Source organism: Schistocerca gregaria, chromosome 4, assembly GCF_023897955.1.
Source record: "Schistocerca gregaria isolate iqSchGreg1 chromosome 4, iqSchGreg1.2, whole genome shotgun sequence".
NCBI classification, from domain to species: Eukaryota; Metazoa; Arthropoda; class Insecta; order Orthoptera; family Acrididae; genus Schistocerca; species Schistocerca gregaria.
In genome coordinates this window covers 317,676,690-317,697,020 of record NC_064923.1, presented here as the reverse complement: position 1 = coordinate 317,697,020, position 20,331 = coordinate 317,676,690, and the positions used below count along the sequence as shown (strand labels likewise).

General features: G+C 42.7%; 1 protein-coding gene across 10 annotated transcripts in view; it reads right to left on the bottom strand.

The window, feature by feature from the left end:
- The window catches only part of LOC126266996 (homeobox protein OTX1-like), a 698,303-nt gene that overhangs the window by 173,351 nt on the left and 504,621 nt on the right, over positions 1–20,331 (bottom strand). For 3 of the 10 annotated variants that reach the window (XM_049971741.1, XM_049971742.1, XM_049971738.1), the window contains exon 1: positions 11,188–11,372. The exons of 1 other annotated variant lie outside the window; for it this stretch is intronic. In XM_049971741.1, the coding sequence (XP_049827698.1) occupies positions 11,188–11,322 (135 nt within the window). In that variant the 5' untranslated portion in view covers positions 11,323–11,372. Of the gene's footprint in view, positions 1–11,187; positions 11,373–20,331 lie in introns of those variants that run through there. 6 more of the 10 variants (XM_049971748.1, XM_049971746.1, XM_049971749.1 and 3 more) reach the window with 4 other exon arrangements.

Here is a 20,331-nt window from a genome sequence, read left to right as displayed (position 1 = left end):
TTCCTACATGATGGAGCTTCCGTTCACTTTACACATCTTAGTCCTGAACACCGCATCAGACGAAGAAAGTAGCGACATATTCACGCAAAAAGTAATGCAAAATGCAAACAAAGCGGTGCAGCTGAGTAAGTCGGTGGTGTGTAAATTACGGAAGGTAGGACACAATGCTGAATGCCCTAGATACGGGAACGAAAACCCCGTCTTGACGAAAATTTTATGATTTTTGCTACACAGAATCGGACTTCGAGCGTAGCGAGGCAACTGAGAAAAATTATTGCATGTGATTTGGTTTTCACAGATTTCTGAATAAACAAGTCGTTATATGAGCGAAATGTATGACATAGCATCAAAAAGGGATAGTACATTGAACTCTGAAGTAGAAATGAAGCATTGCTATTAATGAGGCCAGTAGCTAATTTACTGAGCTAAAACGTAGATTCATATCACACTTTGGATTAAACGTTGTCAAAGTCGGCGAGGATTAGTTTCAAACAGAAAAGCCGAACACTGTTTAACTATTGTTCTCCGCAGGATATAATCACGCAGATACAGAGGGTGGACAAAAATGTGAGAACACCAAAAAGACAAAGCGTTGCCATGCGTAATACGGTATACGAAAACCGTTGGGATTCAAAACAGCTTCCAGTCATCTCGGAATGGATGAGCTGACGTACTTTATGGTTTTCAGGGGATCTTACCCCATTATTCCTACTAAATAATGGCAAATTCAGGAAACGACGATGCAGGTAGATAGAGATTACGTGCCCTTCTTTCCGAAACAGACAACAATGGGTCACTAATACTGAGATCCGGTAACTCCGGCGGTCAAGGAAGATAATGTAATAATTCGTCATTGTGCTCACAAAACCAATCCTGGTCAATGCGAGCTGTGTGAACAGGGATCCTGTCGTCTTCAACCATAGCATCGCGACTGAGGAACAAATGTCGACCATAGGATGGGCCTGTCAATCAAAATGGTCTCATAATCCTTCGCAGTAATCGGACCTTGCAGAGTAACCAGGGGGCTTATGGAACACCACGATTCGGTTGCTCAAATCATCACCGAACCACCACCATGCGTCACTCGATCAGGAGTTGCAAACAGTGTGACTCATCCGACCAAATGACTTTTTCCCATTCGTCCATAGTCCTGGTATTGTGGCTTCGGCACCACGTTTTATGTTACAGGCATTTGCATCACTGTCGAGTGATTTTCAGATTCCAGCTCCCACTATAATCCTCTGGTTATGGCTTTCCCTTCGTGTTGTTTTGATGCTGACAAGGTTCGCGAGTGCAAGCAACATGCAGCTCTCCAGTGACTTCTGCAGCTATCGTTCTGTTTTTTCTTTCATTTCTTTCCACAATGCTCTACGATGTTCATCCGTCGCGATCATTCGACACACAGTATCGTGACTTAGCGGTTGATGTTTTTCCGCATTCCCTGCATGCGGTATCTTCGAAAATGGTTCAAATGGCTCTGAGCACTATGGGACCTAACATCTATGGTCATCTGTCCCCTAGAACTTAGAACTACTTAAACCTAACTAACCTAAGGACAGCACACAACACCCAGCCATCACGAGGCAGAGAAAATCCCTGACCCCGCCGCAGAGAAAATCCCTGACCCCGCCGGGAATCGAACCCGGCCGTGGAAAGCGAGAACCCTACCGCACGACCACGAGATGCGGGCAAGCGGTATCTCTTAATCACTTCGGCTACCAGGGTTACGGAAGCAGCCACCAACGGACACCAATAATTTACTTTTCGAATTCACTTAGCTCCGACGTACAGCATTCAGAACTACACAAAACACTGTCCACACCATGACGGACACCTGCAACGTATTGAGGACATTGCTCAAGCTGCCGTTGGTAGGCAGATATAACAGAGTAGCCTGCAGGTTTGGCTAACACCTGCATTTAGACTATGTGATCAAAAGTATCCGCACACCTTCAAAAACATACGATTTTCTTGTTAGGTGCATTGTGCTGCCACCTACTGCCCGATACTCCTTATCAGCGACCTCAGTAGTCATTAGACATCGTGAGAGAGCAGACTGGGGCGCTCCGCGGAACTCACGGACTACGAACGTGTCACTTGTGTCATTCGTCTGTAAGCAAGATTTCCACACTCCTAAACATCCCTAGGTCCACTGTTTCCGATGTGATAGTGAAGTGGAAACGTGAACGCACAAGTACAGCACAAAAGCATACAGGCCGACTTCGTCTGTTGACTGACAGAAACCGCCGACGGTTGAAGAGGGTCGTAATGTGTAATACGCAGACATCTATCCAGACCATCACACAGGAATTCCAAACTGCATCAGGATCCACTGCAAGTATTGTGACAGTTAGGCGGGAGGTGAGATTTCATGGTCGAGCGGCTGCTCATAAGCCACACATCACGCCGGTAAATGCCAAACGACGCCTTGCTTGGTGCAAGGACCGTAAACATTGGAAGATTGAACAGTGGAAAAAAGTTGTGTGGAGTGAAGAATTACGGTACACAATGTGGTGATCCAATGGTAGGGCGTGGATATGGCGAATGCCATGTGAACGTCACCAGCCAACGCATGTAGTGCAAATAGTAAAATTTGAAGGCTGTAGTGTTATGGTGTGGTCGTGTTTTTCATGGAGGGGGCTTGCATCCCTTGTTGTTTTGCATGGCACTATGACAGCACAGGCCTGCATTGATGTTTTAAGCACCTTCTTGCTTCTCACTGTTGAAGATCAATTCGGGGATGGCGATTGCAAAAAATATTCAAATGTGTGTGAAGTCTTATGGGATTTAACTGCTTAGGTCATCAGTCCCTAAGCTTACACAATACTTAACCTAAATTATCCGAAGGACAAACACACACACAAACCCATGCCGGAGGGAAGACTCGAACCTCCGCCGGGATCAGCCGCACAGTCCATGAGGCGATTGCATCTTTCAACACGACCGATCACCTATTTATAATGCACGGCGTGTGACGGAATGGTTACACAATAACAGCTCCATTATGGATTAGCCTGCACAAACTCTGGCCGGAATCCTATAGAACACCCTTGGGATGTTTTTGAGCGCCGACTTCGTGTGAGGCCTCACCGACCATCATCGATACCTCTCCTCAGTGCAGCACTCGTGAAGAATGGGCTGCCATTCCCTAAGAAACCTTCCAACACCTGACTGAACGTATGTCTGCGAGAGTGGAAGCTGTCATCAAGGCTAAGGGTGGGCCAACACCATACTGAATTCCAGCATTACCGATAGAGGACTCCACAAACTTTTAAGTCATTTTCAGCCAGGTGTCCAGATAACACAATTGTCATACACACAGTGTATGTTGAAGCATATATTTCTCGTGGCGTTTTCGTATTTTTGTCCATCCTCTTTATACGAGTGCGACAGCACTTCACTTATAAGAAAACTGTATGGTAAGTATACTGTTATCAGCTTCCCACGCTTATCCTCCGGCATCTACGGCGTCTACACCAACAGCTACATACATACTCTGCAAACCACTGTGAAGATCACGGCAGAGGGTACCACGTATTAGGTAGGGTTTCTTGCCGTCGTAATCGCGTGTGGAGAGAAATGCCTGCTTATGTTCCTTTATGCGTCTTGTCTTCGGTCCAATTAGTTTTTGCGGGCGCTACAGGAGCGTCACTCTGACGGATGAAAAATATCTCTGGATTCTTCACTTAATACTGGTCCTTGAAATGTTGTGAGTAAACTTATGCGCGATGATTTACCTCTGTCTTCGGGAGTCTGTTAATTCAGGGTTTTCAAAATTTCCACTGTGCTCTGCGCAAGGCAAACAAACCATTCGTGCCAACCTTGTTTGTACCCACGTAATGGTCCCCATTGCTCCCATTTAGTATGAGTCTCAGAGAACTGCTGAGAAATCTCCAAAGTTGTAATTGGCTAATAATATTCAAGCATTAACACTGTATGTTTTACTGAACCACGTCTGCTGCAAAGAAGGTACATGAGGCATTGGCAGGATGCAACTGAATACGATGAAAGAGAAAATTGATACGAAGACATTTTTAATCAGATGAAACCAGCATCTTACAACAAAAAGAGCGTGAGAAATATAGTGACGAAAAGAAATGGAAGTAGAGCAGCGTAACAGAGTACGAATTTATAGATAACCAGGAAGCTTGACCAGCCAGACAAGAAACTTGAGATTGAACAAGCATTAACCAAGTAACATGAAGCTGTCGAAATTTTTCGTTATTACGACGCTATTGTATAGCTGGACACACTTTTTTGTCATACACCTTTCTGTCTGATTGGCATTATTAGACAAAGGACGGATGCATGGACGGATGGATGGATTATGGACTGTGGGGCCTTGAAGGACCAAACTACAATGGTCATCAATCCCTCCATTCCCTTGACTTCATTTTGCAGGGTGATGCGTCCACCTCCACTTGATCAGAGAAGTTTCTCTTCCTCACTCACACTGCCATCTAGTTGCGAGATAGTGACGTATCTAAAGTGTAGCTATCTTGTGTATGGTTGTGGTGATTGTTCTGTATAGTGTGGTGTACTTCTTGTATTACTACGAGAAATGGAAGGAACAAATAAGGCGAAAACCCCCTTGCCGACCGACACCATGCTCGTGTCGAATAATGCCAAGGGGGTTGCCCGCTTAAAATTCGTTGTCATTCCTCTTGTATAAGTGTCCAAAAATATCAGTGTTCTTTTCCTTACTGTTTCTATTATTTTTTATACTTCTTGATCTATTTGATCACTGCTTCTCAGTTTCAAAGGTTCCTTCCTTCTTATTTGACTTCCGTCGTCATACTTCTGACCAGGAATATTTTAGGTCCAATAAGAAGCAGAGACATTTGGAAATTGTGAAGCAATGATAAAAAATATATGAAAATATAACTTTCCATTGACATGACTTCTAACCCTTTTAGCTCTCATTTATAGCGATAAAATATTCATTATTTCCTATTTACTTGTGTCCACGATCGTTTAATACTTCAGAAAGCACCACATTTTTCTCTTGGACTAGCTCTTCTTTTTTCCTGGGCTTTCTCCTGTCTTTTTAAGGGGTCGGCATACTAAGTTTTGGGCTTGGCAGGGTTGGTGATGGAGGGTGGCCGGATGCCACTCCTGCTGCCTTCCTGATGTAAGTGGTCGTCTATACCCTCAATATGGGCAATGGGACGGCGTTGACGCCCGAGTGGTCCCACACGTGTTGTACCGGGGACACATCTCGGGATCTTGCGGGTCGCGGGAGCATCGCAACATCACCAAGACAGTTCACAGACACACGTCCACGGAAGTACCTCAAAATCACACAGACAGTTCATAGAAAAAAGTGCCAAGTGTGAACGAGCATTGCCTGTTGAAAAACGGCACCACACTGCTGTTCATTAAAGGGAACACACGAGACTGCACGACATACGAGTACTGTTGTGCCGTCAGAATTCCACCAACAGTGACTTGAAGTCATACACGTTGGCTGCTCACCCCATGACGAGAGGAGTAACACTGCTGTGCCTCTCCAAATCATTTGAAGAATTGGACTTGCCTCAGGTCGCCGTCATACTCGCCGGCGATAGTCATTCGGTATACTGCAGAACGGCGATTCATTGCTGAACACAATTCCCGACGCAGTCGTTTCTGTCGTGTTGACGGCAGCTTGCACATGGTACAGTAACTCCCTACTCCAGCTGCTGCCAATCTCCGCCCAGTGAAGCATGATGGCACAGAATAATGCAGAGAGCCGTTTGATCGCTCTCTGATGGCACATGCAGATGTGAAAGGGTCACGACGTGCTTGATGCACAACACGGTGATGCTCCCTTCCGCAGGTCACAAATATGTCTGCCCTCACGTTCCCATATAGTCCAACATCGGGCTAGTATCACATCCGAATGCTCCACAAACCTCGATAGTTGACATTTCTATCAGGTGACCAAATGGAGTCCCACACTGAGGCCTCTTTCAAACTCTGCTATGTGCTATAAACGCTGTCCCAGACCAGTCGTGCTATCCCTGTGTTCTTCGCAGCGATCACTCAACTTCTGACGCATTTCATGCCCTGTGTGTACCTTAACCAGGCCTGGTGACAACATTAAAGAAGAAAAAAACTCATGAATACAGGAAATGCATTGGTAGTTGCGAATGTGAACCACCTTTGGCTGTTTATAGGAATAACAAAAGTGAACATTTGTGTCGAAACCGAGACTCGAACCCGGATTTCCTGCTTTACGCGAGCGGGCGCCTTAACCGCTTCGGCCATCCGAGCACGAATCACGACCATCCCCAAGCTTCAGTGATATCATCCATCGTCCATGTGTCACAAACCTGCGCTCATACGTTATGTACCTCCCGCCCAGGTAGGACATATGTATTGAGAGTCGCGGGTCTTATATTGCTGAATAAATACGAAATAGCAGTATCTGTGTTATTTAGAAGTAAGATGCAATGTTCCTTCGGACATGCAGCCGCCGATGGTGTGTACGTGTTCGTCCGAGACAAGAGTATCGTTAGGAGTGCCCCAGGGAAGTGTGACATGACCGCAATTATTATTTATATGCATAAATGATATGGCGGACAGAGTGGGCAGGAGTCTGCGGTTCTTTGCTGATGATGCTGTAATGTACGGTTAGAGGTCGAAGGTTAGTGACTATAGGAGGGATACGACTTAGACAAATTGCTAGTTGGTGTGATGAATGGGAGCTAGCTCTGAATACAGAAAAATGCGGATGAGTAAGAAAAACAAACCCATAATGTTATGATATAGCATTAGAAGTGTCTTGCTCGATACAGTCAATACGCTTATATATCTGGGGGTAACGCAACAAAGCGATATCAAACCCAACGAGCACGTGAGGATTGTGCTACAAAAGGCGAATGGTCGACTTCGGCTTATTGGGAGAATTTTGGGAAGTGTGGTTCGTCTGTAAAGGAGGCGTCATATATGACATTAGTGAGACCTATACTTGAGTACTGCTCGAGTGCTTAGGATCCGTACCAGGTCGGATTAAAGGAAGACATCGAAGCAATTCATAGAAGAGATACTAGATTTGTTATTGATAAGCTCGAACATTACGCAAGTGTTACGGGCGTGCTGCGGGAACTCACATGGAAATCCCTGGAGGAAAGGCGACATTCTTTTCGAGGAACACTATTGAGAAAAGTTAGAGAACCGGCATTTGAAGCTGACTACACTACTGCTCCCAGCAAACACTGCGCATAATGTCCACGAAGATAAGATATGAAAAATTAGGGCTCATTCGGAAGCATACAAACGGTCATTTTCCCTTGCTCTGTTTGCGAGTGGAATCGAAAGGAAATAATTATTAATGGTACGAGGTACCCCCCGCCACGCGCCACACTGTGGATTATGGAATACCTATGTAGATGTAGATGTAGGTGTACCAAGCGACATCGATATCCAACCATGTCTTCTGGGTGTTCCACTACTTTTGTCAGGCATTGTATAAAATACTGGCTTTCATATGAGGGCCGTAGAACAAATCACAGCTTTTATCGATGTATTACGAAAGTGGACTAGTAGAAGAAGTGAACAGTTGAGAAATATATTCTTACTGAAACTCCCAGAACCGAAATTCTGTCACACTGATGGAAATTAAATGCAGCAATCTTGCTACGGTAATCTCTATCGCTCTCGCAGGTCCATCACTGCGCTGTTAGCGCAGTGTTTAGAAACACGTCCGAATTATTCAGCAGCGCGGACCGCCATCGCTGCTACAAACCCCTGTAATTCGTCCAGCCGACACTCTCTCGCACACAAACACACATACACGCACTCGCGCACGCACAATGCAGCAGATTTTCGCGGCTTACAGTCTGCAGTTAATTCAGCCAAAGGGCCGCGTGCTGTCCCAAAACAAAACACGGTGGCGGCCGCGAGGGGGGAAAAAAGGAGCGAGGGAGGGAGGAGCGGCCGCCAGAGGGCCAAAACAAATTACTAGCGCCGCGCGGAGCTGGGTTCGCGGGGGTCTGCTCATTTCCGGACCGAAATTGGAATTGTTAAAGCGAGCGCCGAATTAACTGAGTTATCGCAGAAAATTGATGGGTCGCCCCCGCAGCACGCCGGCTCCGCCGCAGCATCGAATTACCACCCAAGATAACTTATTTACACGGCCGCGAACTGACGCGCGGTCTTTTCGGCAATCTGCGTGATCCCAGGCGTGACGGAGTGGTTCCGTGCGGATTTTAGCTTCGTAAATGGCGCCCTACACTGATTTATCACTTAATGGCCTTTTGAAATAATTACTGGTGCATTCGGATTTGCAGAATCAGTACTGAGCGGTGGTTGGAGGCTATGTGGTACTCTTTTTTATTCAGGAGGATGACTGTTTGAACGCCTGACTAATTCGAAACGCAAACGAAGAAGGTAGCAGAGTTTTATCTACCCTGTCGCGAGTGGTTGACACTGAATCATATTCGAATGGACATAGGAGATTTGGCCACATGTTTAAGAAACGGAGTTGTTGAGAAAGTAGCGCATGTTTTTGCGATGTGGAGGACCGGGCAATAAGTCGTATTGCAGAGAAAAGGCCACTCCATGCTTTTACAGGAGTGTGAAACACTCTCTTGGAGTAAGAGCGAATGCTGTGATCTGGCTGTGAAGCTAAAGCATTATCCGGTCGATATATAGCGTATGTCATGCAATAATAGTAGTAGTAGCTGTAGTAGTAGTAGTAGTAGTAGTAGTAGTAGTAGTAGTCGTCTAGTAATAGCGATTTGAATCAAAAGCATTCGTATTACGCAGTTTCTGTTGTAAGGACTGGACAAAGGACTGGACAAAGGACAGAACGGAAACGGAAGCCGCGCAAATATCCCATTAGATAATAAAAGCGTGACATAAAAGTTACATAGGAGACTAGCGACCCTTCTAGTAAATGTGCGTTGAACTGTAGTTAAACTGACTGCGTCGCATAAAAAGTCATACTGCAGGTGAAGAAACACTTTATTGATCACAAAGTATCGCGTTTCGGAATTATTTCCATTTTCAGAAACCCAAGTCCAAAGGTAGCAAAGGACAAGAGCGTTACCAGCTGAGCGCGTGACATGAGTTGATAAATGGGAGGTCATCTCATGTTACGTTCACAGTTGTAAACGATATTGTTCTTGTGCTACGTTTGCACTTCAATTTCTGAAAACTGAAATAATTCTGAAACGCATCATGCGTACTTTATGATCAATAAAGTCATTCTTCACCTGCTGTATAACCTTTTATGCGACCTAGTCAGCTTAACTACAGATTTACGCATATTCACTACAGATCTACGCATATTCACTGGTATCTTAACAAGAGGGTAGCCGTGCGGTCTCAGGCGTCTTGCCACGGCTTGCGTGGCTCCCCCCGTCGGAGGTTCGAGTCCTCCTTTGGGCATGGGCGTGAGTGTTGCCCTTAGCGTTAAGCTAGTTTTAGATTAAGTAGTGTGTAAGCCTATGGACCGATGACTTCAACTTCTTGGTCCCATAGAACTTACCACAAATTTCCAATTTTTCTAAACAAGATTTCAGCGTGTTACAGCGATTGAAAGCTTGCTTTCAGAAATGTGAAATAGCACATTTCACAAAATACAAAAACTGCAATAACAATCAATTACAACAATAGAATCAGTAACTCGTACAAATACCTGCAAGTAACAATCTGTTGGAATATAAAATGTAATGACCACATGGGCTCAACGAAAACGAATCGTAGGTAAAGTACACAGAAAGCTTCTGTTCATTGATAGGATACTGTCAAAATGCTGTCGGTCTACCCATCTAAGAATATTCCTCAAGTGTGTGGCAGACGTGGAAGAGCGTCATGGAGATGCTGAAGACTGGAACTGTTAGACATCTGAAGATACAAGGCACCTATACTACAAAAGCGTACATTCATATCACCTACTTTTCGTTTTGTTATCTGTTTTAAGCGTACTGCAAAGTAAGATAGTGTTGCACCAGACTGCAAAATAGGCGAGACAACAGTAAAATCTCTTGTGTGTAGTTTTGCAACAGTGAACGGCAAACTACGTAACTGTAGTGGAAGAGAAAGCGTGTTGCTGAAAGTCGACAAACAGCGAAACGCTTTCGACCATAATCTCTGCTGGCAAGTAGATTGGGTAATATACTGCGGTTATCAAAATACCTACAGAGGAGGTAAAAAGCGCCAATCAACATTGATGACGCTTTCTCAATAAAAGCGAAACGCATCTGGTGTAACACTCTTAAATTGCAGAGCGATTAATACTGAAAAACGGAAATAAATAGTAATTTATATAGATAAGAGCTGTTTCTGATTATGGCCATCAGCCAAATGTCTTGCCAAAGTTTCAAGAACCAGTAATAAGTGAGCAATATGAGAATATGCCCCACCTGTCGCAGACAGAGATGTTTATGCAGATACTTTTTCCCGGCTCTTTACGAGAATAAAACTGAAAGAAGCCCTAACAAGGGGTCGAATGGAAAGAATGGGAAGTGCCCTCTGCCATGCTCGTCACAGTGGTTTGAAGACAACGGCTGTAGAAGCAGATACATGCGCTCGAGTATTTGTCTTTTATCTCCCAGATTAACCAGCGTGGATTCTCTTCGGTTAAATGAGAAGTTGATTGCTATCTGTACAGAGAAAATGAACACAACCGATGTGGGTATAGACGAATGTTCCTTGCAAAGGAGATTGGAAATTCAACCAGGTTCCTTTCCGTACCTTCTGAGCTATCCAGGCAGGACACGTGATCTGGCTTCTCTCCCAGTCCCACAACTATCCATACTCCACTGACGTTTAGGGCTGCAAGGGAAGTGGTTTCATCGGAACCGAGGACCCCGTCGGAAGATGTGAAATTGATAATTCGGAGGCGGTATTTTAGTAATTAGCATTTCTGTCTAGCGATAGCACCTCATAAAATTTTTGTCAATATATTGGTTTACGGGGGGACTTCGGAAAGTTAGTTACACGGCCGCTAATGATAGTTTTGAATGACGCAACCAACTACAAATACTTTTTTAATGTTTCATTTTACTGGCTTAACCGGTTTCAGGCTACCATATTTTTCGTTACATAGATGTTTTGGTTAACAGAATGTCGTGTGCTCCACACTGCACAAAAATATATTCTTTTTAGGGTCACTTTATCAGTTGTTTCATTAATAAAAATACCTTAAAGTGCTTGCATTTCATGTATGCATGATGTAAAATAGTCGTGTTCACTTACATATGTTCCAGTAGACGGTGGTTTGTTTTGTTGTCGTCCATGTGGTTTCCTAGCTCGAATTCTACCACAACACACATATTGTAAATCAATTACTGTGGCCCACTTCACAATATTCTTAAAGCGCATTTTGAGCATGTGTTATACACTTGATGTTCATCTTTACAACGCAAAGATATTCATTAAGCAAAGAGACAAAGATATAAATATCGACCAAGGATGTAAACAGAGCAAAGATTATGTTTGGCATGTGCAAAATGTAACATATCAATAACAGAAAAACATTTACCAACTAAATTGCACGATACTTTTTCAGGCAAAATAACTTTTCCTAATGCTGCACTACTCTCCAAAGTGACACAGATACAGGCTACTATTTTTCAACAGTCAGCAAGTCTCTGGAAACAAAGGCCAGAACGCTCTACCAATAGTCCAGTGAGTCGGCGACAGAAATCCGCCCCTTGGTCACGTAGCCATTCTAGAACCACTGTGTGAACGTGCTCATCGTTGGAAAATCTCTTTGCCCCCAAGACGCTTTTTCACCCTGCCGAAAAAATTACCTGGACGTTATCGTCTGTGGTGGATGTCAATGGTCTCACTTCTCGATCAAAATCAACTACGTCTGTGCGGCCTTGATCAAACTGTTGGCATCATTTCATTACTACTGGAAGCGACATTGCATTTGGTCCACATGCAGCAAGAATTTCACGTTGAATCTATGTGCTATGCAGACGTTTTGCCCACATGGATCGTACTGTGTCGCATAATGAACTTCGGGGTACCTAAATTTCCAGTTTCTGAGTGTATCCTGTGATCGACATGTTGTCCGTTGTGCAAAGACCTTAACAAAATAAGTTTAACCGTAAATTACTTGTCTACGAGGCCGTGCTGAAAAGTAATGCCTCCGAGCTCCGAGTTAAGGCAAACGTTATTAACATTCTACATCTTCCTAGAATGACGGGGCGTGAGTGGTGCTTGGGTAGCTCAGTTGGTAGAGCACTTGCCCGCGAAAGGCAAAGGTCTCGAGTCTCGGTTCGGCACACAGTTTTAATCCTCCAGGAAGTTTCATTCTACGTCTTCATTCTTCACGTGTATATATTTGCAGCCTTCTGCCGCTAGAGAGCTCCGCATTTTTGGATGTAACATGGCGGTCTGAAACATAATAATGTCGGCGCGTGACATACAGCATGCTGTAATCGAGTTTCGAAGAATTCGTCCATACATGGAGCACATATGGACTACACACGAGCGCTGCGACATATGCAACAATCCCGACTCCTTGGTTCACTGTCATCGATCATCTGTCATACAGTTCCGACTTGGCCCCAACCGATATTCATGTTTCCAAAACTTAAAGAACACTTTCGAGGATTCCACTTTGATAGTGATGAATCTGTGCAAGCAGAGATGAGGTTGTTGTGGCTCCGTCTATACAATCAAATATTTCTACACTGACGGTATCACCAAAATGATCTCTCGTCGCCAGGATGACTGTAATGAGAAATAAATATGCAGACATTGAGAATAAAGATGAGGAATGTCAATAGCCTTTGTTTTGGTTAAAATGCTTTCAGAGTTTCACATAAAAAATCCGGGGCGATCACCTATAGCACGCACTTGTAATTAACAATTCAAAAAATATAATGAAAGTAAAAATAAATGCCATGTCCATGACAGACAGGCTGACATAAGGAATTGCATTAGCCACTGAAGTCCGAGACTACAAAATTAAAAAGGGTCTCTCAAAGGCTGAGTTCTTTTTTGTTTCCACGTATCTCAATTTTAATTTCTCGTCCTTTTTTCAGTTTTTCCTGTCTCTTTTTTCTTGTAACACGGCAGAAGTGGAATATTGTGAAGTAATACGTCTTTCATGTTCACTTTCATCAGATTATTAAGATTATAAGTCTCGTTTTAAACAGGTAAGAGCACCTGCTAGATTTGTCTGAAAATTTTACACTTCGCACCATTTACATCGACTTCACTTACACAATTGCAAATTACACTTCTCTTGTGCTTCATTATGATTACGTCTGGTCAACAGAGACTATCTCAGATACGTAATAACTGAACAGCATACGAAATTCTGCGCTAAAAAGACTAACATTCCCAGATCTTCGCACTCATGGCCATCACCTGATAGTCTTTTGAGGGGTGTTTCCAGCTTCCACGCTGACAGTATTCTTCTTTGTTACAGAGGGCTCTTTGGCAATTTTGCTAATCCTCCCCGTAGCGGACATACCTGAGGTGCTTTTGTCAACAGCGGCAGTCCCTTTCGGTGAGCCGAGGCGGCTCGTGATCTGCTATAGATCTCCACCACTCCAGCTAAAGGGCTGCAAAACGTTGTCGTTGCTGCTGTTTGACGCTTTCAAGTTGAGTTTTAAACTCAAACTTTAAGGCTGCACCTTGAGTACAGTTTCTGTTCAAAACTACCGGAACTCGAACCTGAGTAAGACATACGTCTTCAAACGGACATTCCGATTTTTTGAAGTTAAGGTTTCAATCGGAAGATCTGATATTTCGGAGTTAGAGGCGAACTTCCATTTAATCATTACTGCCCAGTGAAAGATTCAGCAAGAGTTGCCCATGGAGACTCTATAACAACTGCATGGTGATAATCACAGTGTATAAACCATTTTTCGAGTACAACATGTTAGGAAATTACTAGACTTCTATCATACAATGTATGGTGCCTTGCGGAGTGTGTACGCAGACGTAGTTTCAGATCATTATTAAAGCAAGGCAGGTATCGAAACCTCTTTCAGACTCATGGTGACTTCACTTTGAAGATCAACTATTTCTTTGATTTTGTTTACTGGCCTTAAAACTGTGTTACGTTGCCAAATATCTTTGACCAATCTTATAAAAGCTACGATAACGCTACAGTTTTTATATAAGATATGATAAAAGCACCACACTACACCGTCAACTATTTTATAAAAAGGTTAGCTATAAAAATATCTTTGATAAAGTTGTTTGACGGTGTAATATGAACCTTAGCTTGCAATGTACAACCAGCTTATTCGTCGCAGGTTATTATTATTATTAGAATCATTATTATTAAGACGTAGATTGCATAGTGTTGATGTTAAATGTGGATGTCAACAGCACCAGAATATCTGTGAGGCACGTCGTAAATTCTGTTATCTTGCGTTGTTTACAGAGCGAACTGCCACGTTGACTAACCAAGCTTCAGATTTACGCATAAGAGCTCTACCATAGTCTCGTAACGTCTGAGACACACAGAGAAGATATTATCTACGCCCTCCTCTTCTCCACAAGATCAGAAATAAATTACCTCAGTGAGCAGCTTATGTAAGCGTTTACGGAAACGATCGTGGTTAAATTTGAGCGCAGATATTCAAGAAACCATGAGCCCAGAAGGCTGAATGCGGTTGGGATTGCTGAGGAGGAAATGAACGTGAGTTATCGCATAGGTTTTGCCTTTCTGTCTTGTTGACTGCTACCATTTATATACCTCTGACGAGGTTTCCTTCCTTTTTTACATCCAAAAAGTATCACTGACGTTCTAAGATTTTTACACTTGTGCATTTTTGATTCATTTTCCAATTACTTCAATTTTTCGTCTTTGTGACTATTAGTGGAATAACAGTTTCCTTATTATTTTCTCTTTGTATTAATTTCAGTTTTATAATTTCGTGCTAAAAGCACTCTTGAATTCAACATTTATACTTATGAATAAAAAACAAGTCTGCCAATGTTCTAGACATAATTGTATACAGTCGCGATACTCACAGCTGTGAAAATTGTTACCGTCTGAAAGAACGATAGTAGCGGATCTAGCGACGAGGAAGCTAACTATAAAATTAATGCCTGTTGGTGATTTTACTAGTTAATTAACGAAATAGCTATTATGTCTTTTAGCTCCAAGGATAAGTAAATTATCAAGAGTCATGAATGATCGTGTAATAGATGTAAAAACAGCCGAATCTACATACGATTCGGTGACATAAGCTACAACTTACTCATGAAGTAGTAGGCCTATTTTCGAACATATGTATAACTGTGGCTTACTCCGCTGAAAGCAAGATAATATAAACACATATTTCATGCATGACAAGCTTATATATAACACCAGAACAAGACTTAGAAAATTATGGATTTCGACTTCTAGATGTAGATAACCGAACAATTCTACCAATAAATACAGAAGTACGATTACATTTCTGTCGCTTCACTTCTTATTATATATAGGCTCTGTCCTTGACACGTGACAATTTTGTATGCAGTCTAATGATTCGCACATTGTTCATTCGACTTTCTAATGCACGAATGTTGTTGTAGATGTAGTTACTTTGCTTCAAAAGCGAATTTGTTCAACATTTTTGCCGTTTGTGCCTGCGACATAGCAACAATTATGAAATTGCTATCGTCTGTTTTGGGAGAAAATTTTATTGTTTTTGATGTTTTAGTATCACGTCAGTGCGGTTTTCCCTTCAACGATATTTATGGTGGCTTATTTCGTAGGTCTACGTTATATAATGTATGTATACTGAACATATCAACGAAATCAATCATTTAAAACAGAGACTCGCAGACACTCTTAACTGTGTTACACCAGACATCATTCCACGTGTGTGGGAGAACTTGATTTTCATACAAATTTCCAACGTTCCACATTCGCAGATTTGACTAGAGGTCCAGTGACGAAAACTTCCCATTATTGAGTAGATGTAGTTCGACGTCTTTTTGCAAAAGGTCAGATCTCCTGCTGCTTACTAGCTTTTTCTTTCTTTTTTCTTTACTTGTTCTTAAAAGAAAATATATTCTTCAGTAAATAGCTGTGCTTTACAAGGCAGCTGTAAATGAGCTGCCCTGTAATGTACCTTTTTATACCTCACGCCGTCCGTAGGAAACTAAAGAAGACACATGTGGGGGCATAGTTTAGTTAGTGTCGATTTTTATGCCACTACATGCGATCTCTATTGTAAAAAGTATGTTACAAATCAATATAAACAATACTATTAGCACTCATGCGATATCGTATTCAAAAGCTTCCCGTCTGCTTTTGCGCTGTGTAACACAAATGAACAGGTGTGCCATTACTCAGTGTGTTACACTGTGGTTCTAGGTGAACCCCCAAACACAACTTTTTTCCTCATTATAAAATATGGAACTGTTGGAAGAATACTATGTTATGACAACCGCCTTGGTTTCTCTAGCCTCTTATTAAACCTTGAACCACGGTTTTCACGTGTTTGATTATAGATATATATTGTCATTTACACCATAAGCAGCTTGTGTTTTGGTTACGCTTTCGTCTATATCGATTACTTTAAAAACAGTTTATTGAATTGTGTCGTCCAGGTATTAAACTTCTCTTTAGTTTTAACTACGCGTTAGAAAAATGTCGCCGGCCGCGGTGGCCGAGTGGTTCTATGCGCTTCAGTCCGGAACCGCGCGACTTCTACGGTCGCAGTTTCGAATCCTGCCTCGGGCATGATTGTGTGTGATGTCCTTAGGTTAGTTAAGTTTAAGTAGTTCTAAGTTCTAGGGGACTGATGACCTCAGATGTAAAGTCCAATAGTGCTCGGAGCCATTTGAACAATTTGATAAAAATGTCGTATTTTTGTCTTTATTGATAAACTTAGTTTACTATCGCTCGGAGATTTTTCACCAGGTTCCACTACCTCTCTATTGCGAGCATTTGCATCTCTGCGTCTGATAGTAGCAACAGCAGCTGTCGTTGTCGTTATTGTTGTGGTCTTCAGTCCGAAAACTGGTTTGATGCTAACTATAACCTGATATATATATATTCCTTAGTGCCTCAGTATCGCCCCTATCAACCAACCACTTCTTTTCATCAAATTTTGCCTCAAATTTCTTTTTTCCAGAATTCGATTGCATACCATCTCATCACTCATTCGATTTACTCATCTAATACGCAACATCCTTCTCCACGCCGTATTTCAAACGTTTGTCTTCTCGTCTGAAATGTTTATAATCCACGTTTCACTTCTGTACAACGCTATCTTCAGAAAGCACTTCCCAACACTCACATTTACATTCGTTGTTGGCAAATAGCTTTCTTAGAAATAGTTTTCTAGCTATTTGACAGTCCACATTTTATGCCACCTCTTCTTCGCTGTCCAATTAACAAAACTCATCGACTCTTTTTAGAGACTCATTTCCTACTCTCAGTCACAATCGCCTGATTTCATTCGGCAACATAGCATTACTCTTGTTTTTCTGTTATTGATATGCAACATCGTTTCAAGACACTATCCGGTTCATTTCGTTTCTTTCATTTCGATTATTGCATATTTGAAGACATGTTGCCTAATATTTTAAAACAGATCGTACGTTTTACAGTTTTCATCAAGCAATAACGTAAGTTTCTCTATTATACAAGCAGATATTGTTTTGAGCCAAGAATAATCGAAGTAAAAATAAAACGTCACAAAGAAAATTAAATGAAATATTAATTGCAGATTAGTTAAAGAAAGGGAAGATGGCAAATAAAAATGTTAGTAATTTAGAAAAGACCAAAAGAAGGATAGAAAAGCATCAGTAATATGGTTGCATGCCACCGCCAGGGTTCGGGAGGAAAAACATCAGAACTGCACCGAGACTTTTTCTTTCGATTTGAAATTACTAGTTTTCTATATAATATGACTGTATATTAAGGGTTAGTTTCTACCATTCTGCTCAACTGCCCTTGTAAGTCTTTTAACGTCTCTTACAGAATTACCAGGCCACCAATTAAAAACGATGTAACAGCCGAAGTTGGCCAATAGATAATAATTGCAATCGAAGTGGTAAAATGATGTCTTTTCACAAATTTTGTACGACTATAATACCTGTTCGAAAGAAAGTATTTTGCGAATTTTAAGGATTAGAAGAATAAATGTTTCATGCTGAAGGATAGCAACTTTTATTGCACCCATTAAAACAATTGCTTGTACTTAATTCCAGTTGTGTTTCGTTGCCCTTACTACGTGTTCTGCAAGTTGCTGAGTTGATAAGGACGGGCTACCGTATTACCGGAAGAGACTCTGACACCGTGTTTGTAAAAGCTCAGCCTCGCCCGCAGCAATTGTCGGGTGGGTGTCACAAAGAGCTGAGCCCTAAAGCCAGCAGGTGTGGTAATAAACACGACCTCCTCCTCCTCCTGCGTGTGGCGCGCGGAGGCGGAGGAGCAATCAATGCTAATTATGACGGCGGCGACCTGTTGTTGACATTCCTGCGTTAAGAAGCGATTATCCAGTAGTAATCCCCGCCGACAGCCGCCGGACCGCTAATAATAGGTGCCCTTTAAGGGGCCAAGCGGGGAGGCGTGGCCAAGTCTCCGCCCTCTTTGCTCGCGGCCCAGCCTCTCGCGCACGATTGGCTGCTCAAGAAGTGCTGGCCCAGGTGGCGGCGCTGCGATCGATGGCACGGCCGGCGCATGCGCAGACGCTTAGGTCGATTTCCGGCCGCCCTGCCGCTGCCGGTCCGCCGTGCCTCGCCTCGCTGCCTTTATGGCCGGCATGATGGACTGCTGATACACTCGGCCGGGAGAGAAGGAAAGGAGAGACCGAGGAATGGGGTGGACGGCGACATGGGACGGTTACGACGGCGGCTGCGCGTTCTATTTTCAGATCTTTCCCGGGGGCGGTGAACCATACATCGTAGCAGCTTACGCAGTTCCCCTTCTATTTCGGATGGATACGGATTTCATGTCGAAGACAGCAGAGTTAAAAGCAATCAAAGGCAACGCCGTGAGTAGATAGCCATTACGCAAAAGCTGCCGCATAACCGATTTGTAATGCTGAGCAGTGCCGCGTGGTCTTCTTCATGGGTAATGGCTGTTACAATACGTGTTTGGTTATTCTATTGTAGTTGTACGGTGTGAAAATATTTACCGAAAATCTGTAATCGTCTCATTTTCACTTCAGCACTTTCATGAGTTATTTTGTGTATCACGTCTTCCGAATGTCGTAAACAATGCAGAGTAAGCTGGCGCTGTGACAATAGAGTGGACTTCAATACCGAGGGAAAGCGGTTGTAGTCACCGACCGGCCGTCCAATTTTAGCTTTTGCCTTGGATTCCCTAAATCGTTTAAGGCAAGTGCCAGGCTAATTCTGTTTCCAGGGACACTGCCAATTCCCTTCCCTATCCTTCCACACAGTGGTCACTTGCGACCCTTTCGTCTCTAGGGTGTTGAACTTTTGTAATAAGTTGCAGGTTACATTTAATAATTCCAACGAAAGGTTTACGTAAACGGCAGCAAATCGGGAGTTCTGAAACTCTTTGACGTACAGGTACCAGATTGACAGTCGCAAAATTGTGATTCAATAGCTCAGAAGTATATACGCATAGTACGGTATCTAACTTTCTTAGATTCGTGAGATAACTTCTGTCTTACGTTAACTGAAGTTTTCTCTTTTGCTTTTCGTTTCCGCATTCTTTGGTTTCACCATTTGTTGAGTAATTTTTTACTGATTTTGCACCATCAGCATCCCGTTTGTCATACAGCACCCGTTGACCATTTCTTCGTTTCCAAATATATCATCCACTTCCCAGATCGAGTAAGTTGGCGTAGTGGCATGGCACTCGATATTTATTAGAAGAGATGACAGTTGGAATCACAAACCATCCAGACTTACGTTTTCTGTGATTTCCCTAAATCGATTAAGGAAAATACCGGGATGGTTCCTTAGAAATTGCACTACGGGCTTGTTCTCCGCCTCTAATTCGTTGTCGACGAGGCGTTAAACTCTTAATCCTTATTGTTCCTTCGTTATCTAGTTCTACAAGTCCTTACTTGGTGTCCGCTACTTCGCTCGTGTTTGCGTAGTAGTTACGACAAAAATAATTTTATGAACTTATACTCACTGAAAAATCTATTTACTAAAGTGCCGTTTCTTTTTTTAAGCAGTCTTGTCAAATCCGATTTTTCGTGACTGTTACATAGCTTTATTTGGTATAGTTAATAAAGTACAACATCTTGTAATCGTTTCACGGTAGTCAAGGCCATAGAAGCACGGTTTTTCTCCGAATGTACTTCTGACAAAAAACTATTCTGGTAGTTGGAGTCGGAGAAGATGACACTCGGTATATGAACACAAGCGGTACACAGTTCCATCTCTCTGCCACCACTTGTGTAAAACAGAATCAAATAGAGAGGTACAGTTCGCATGACAGGG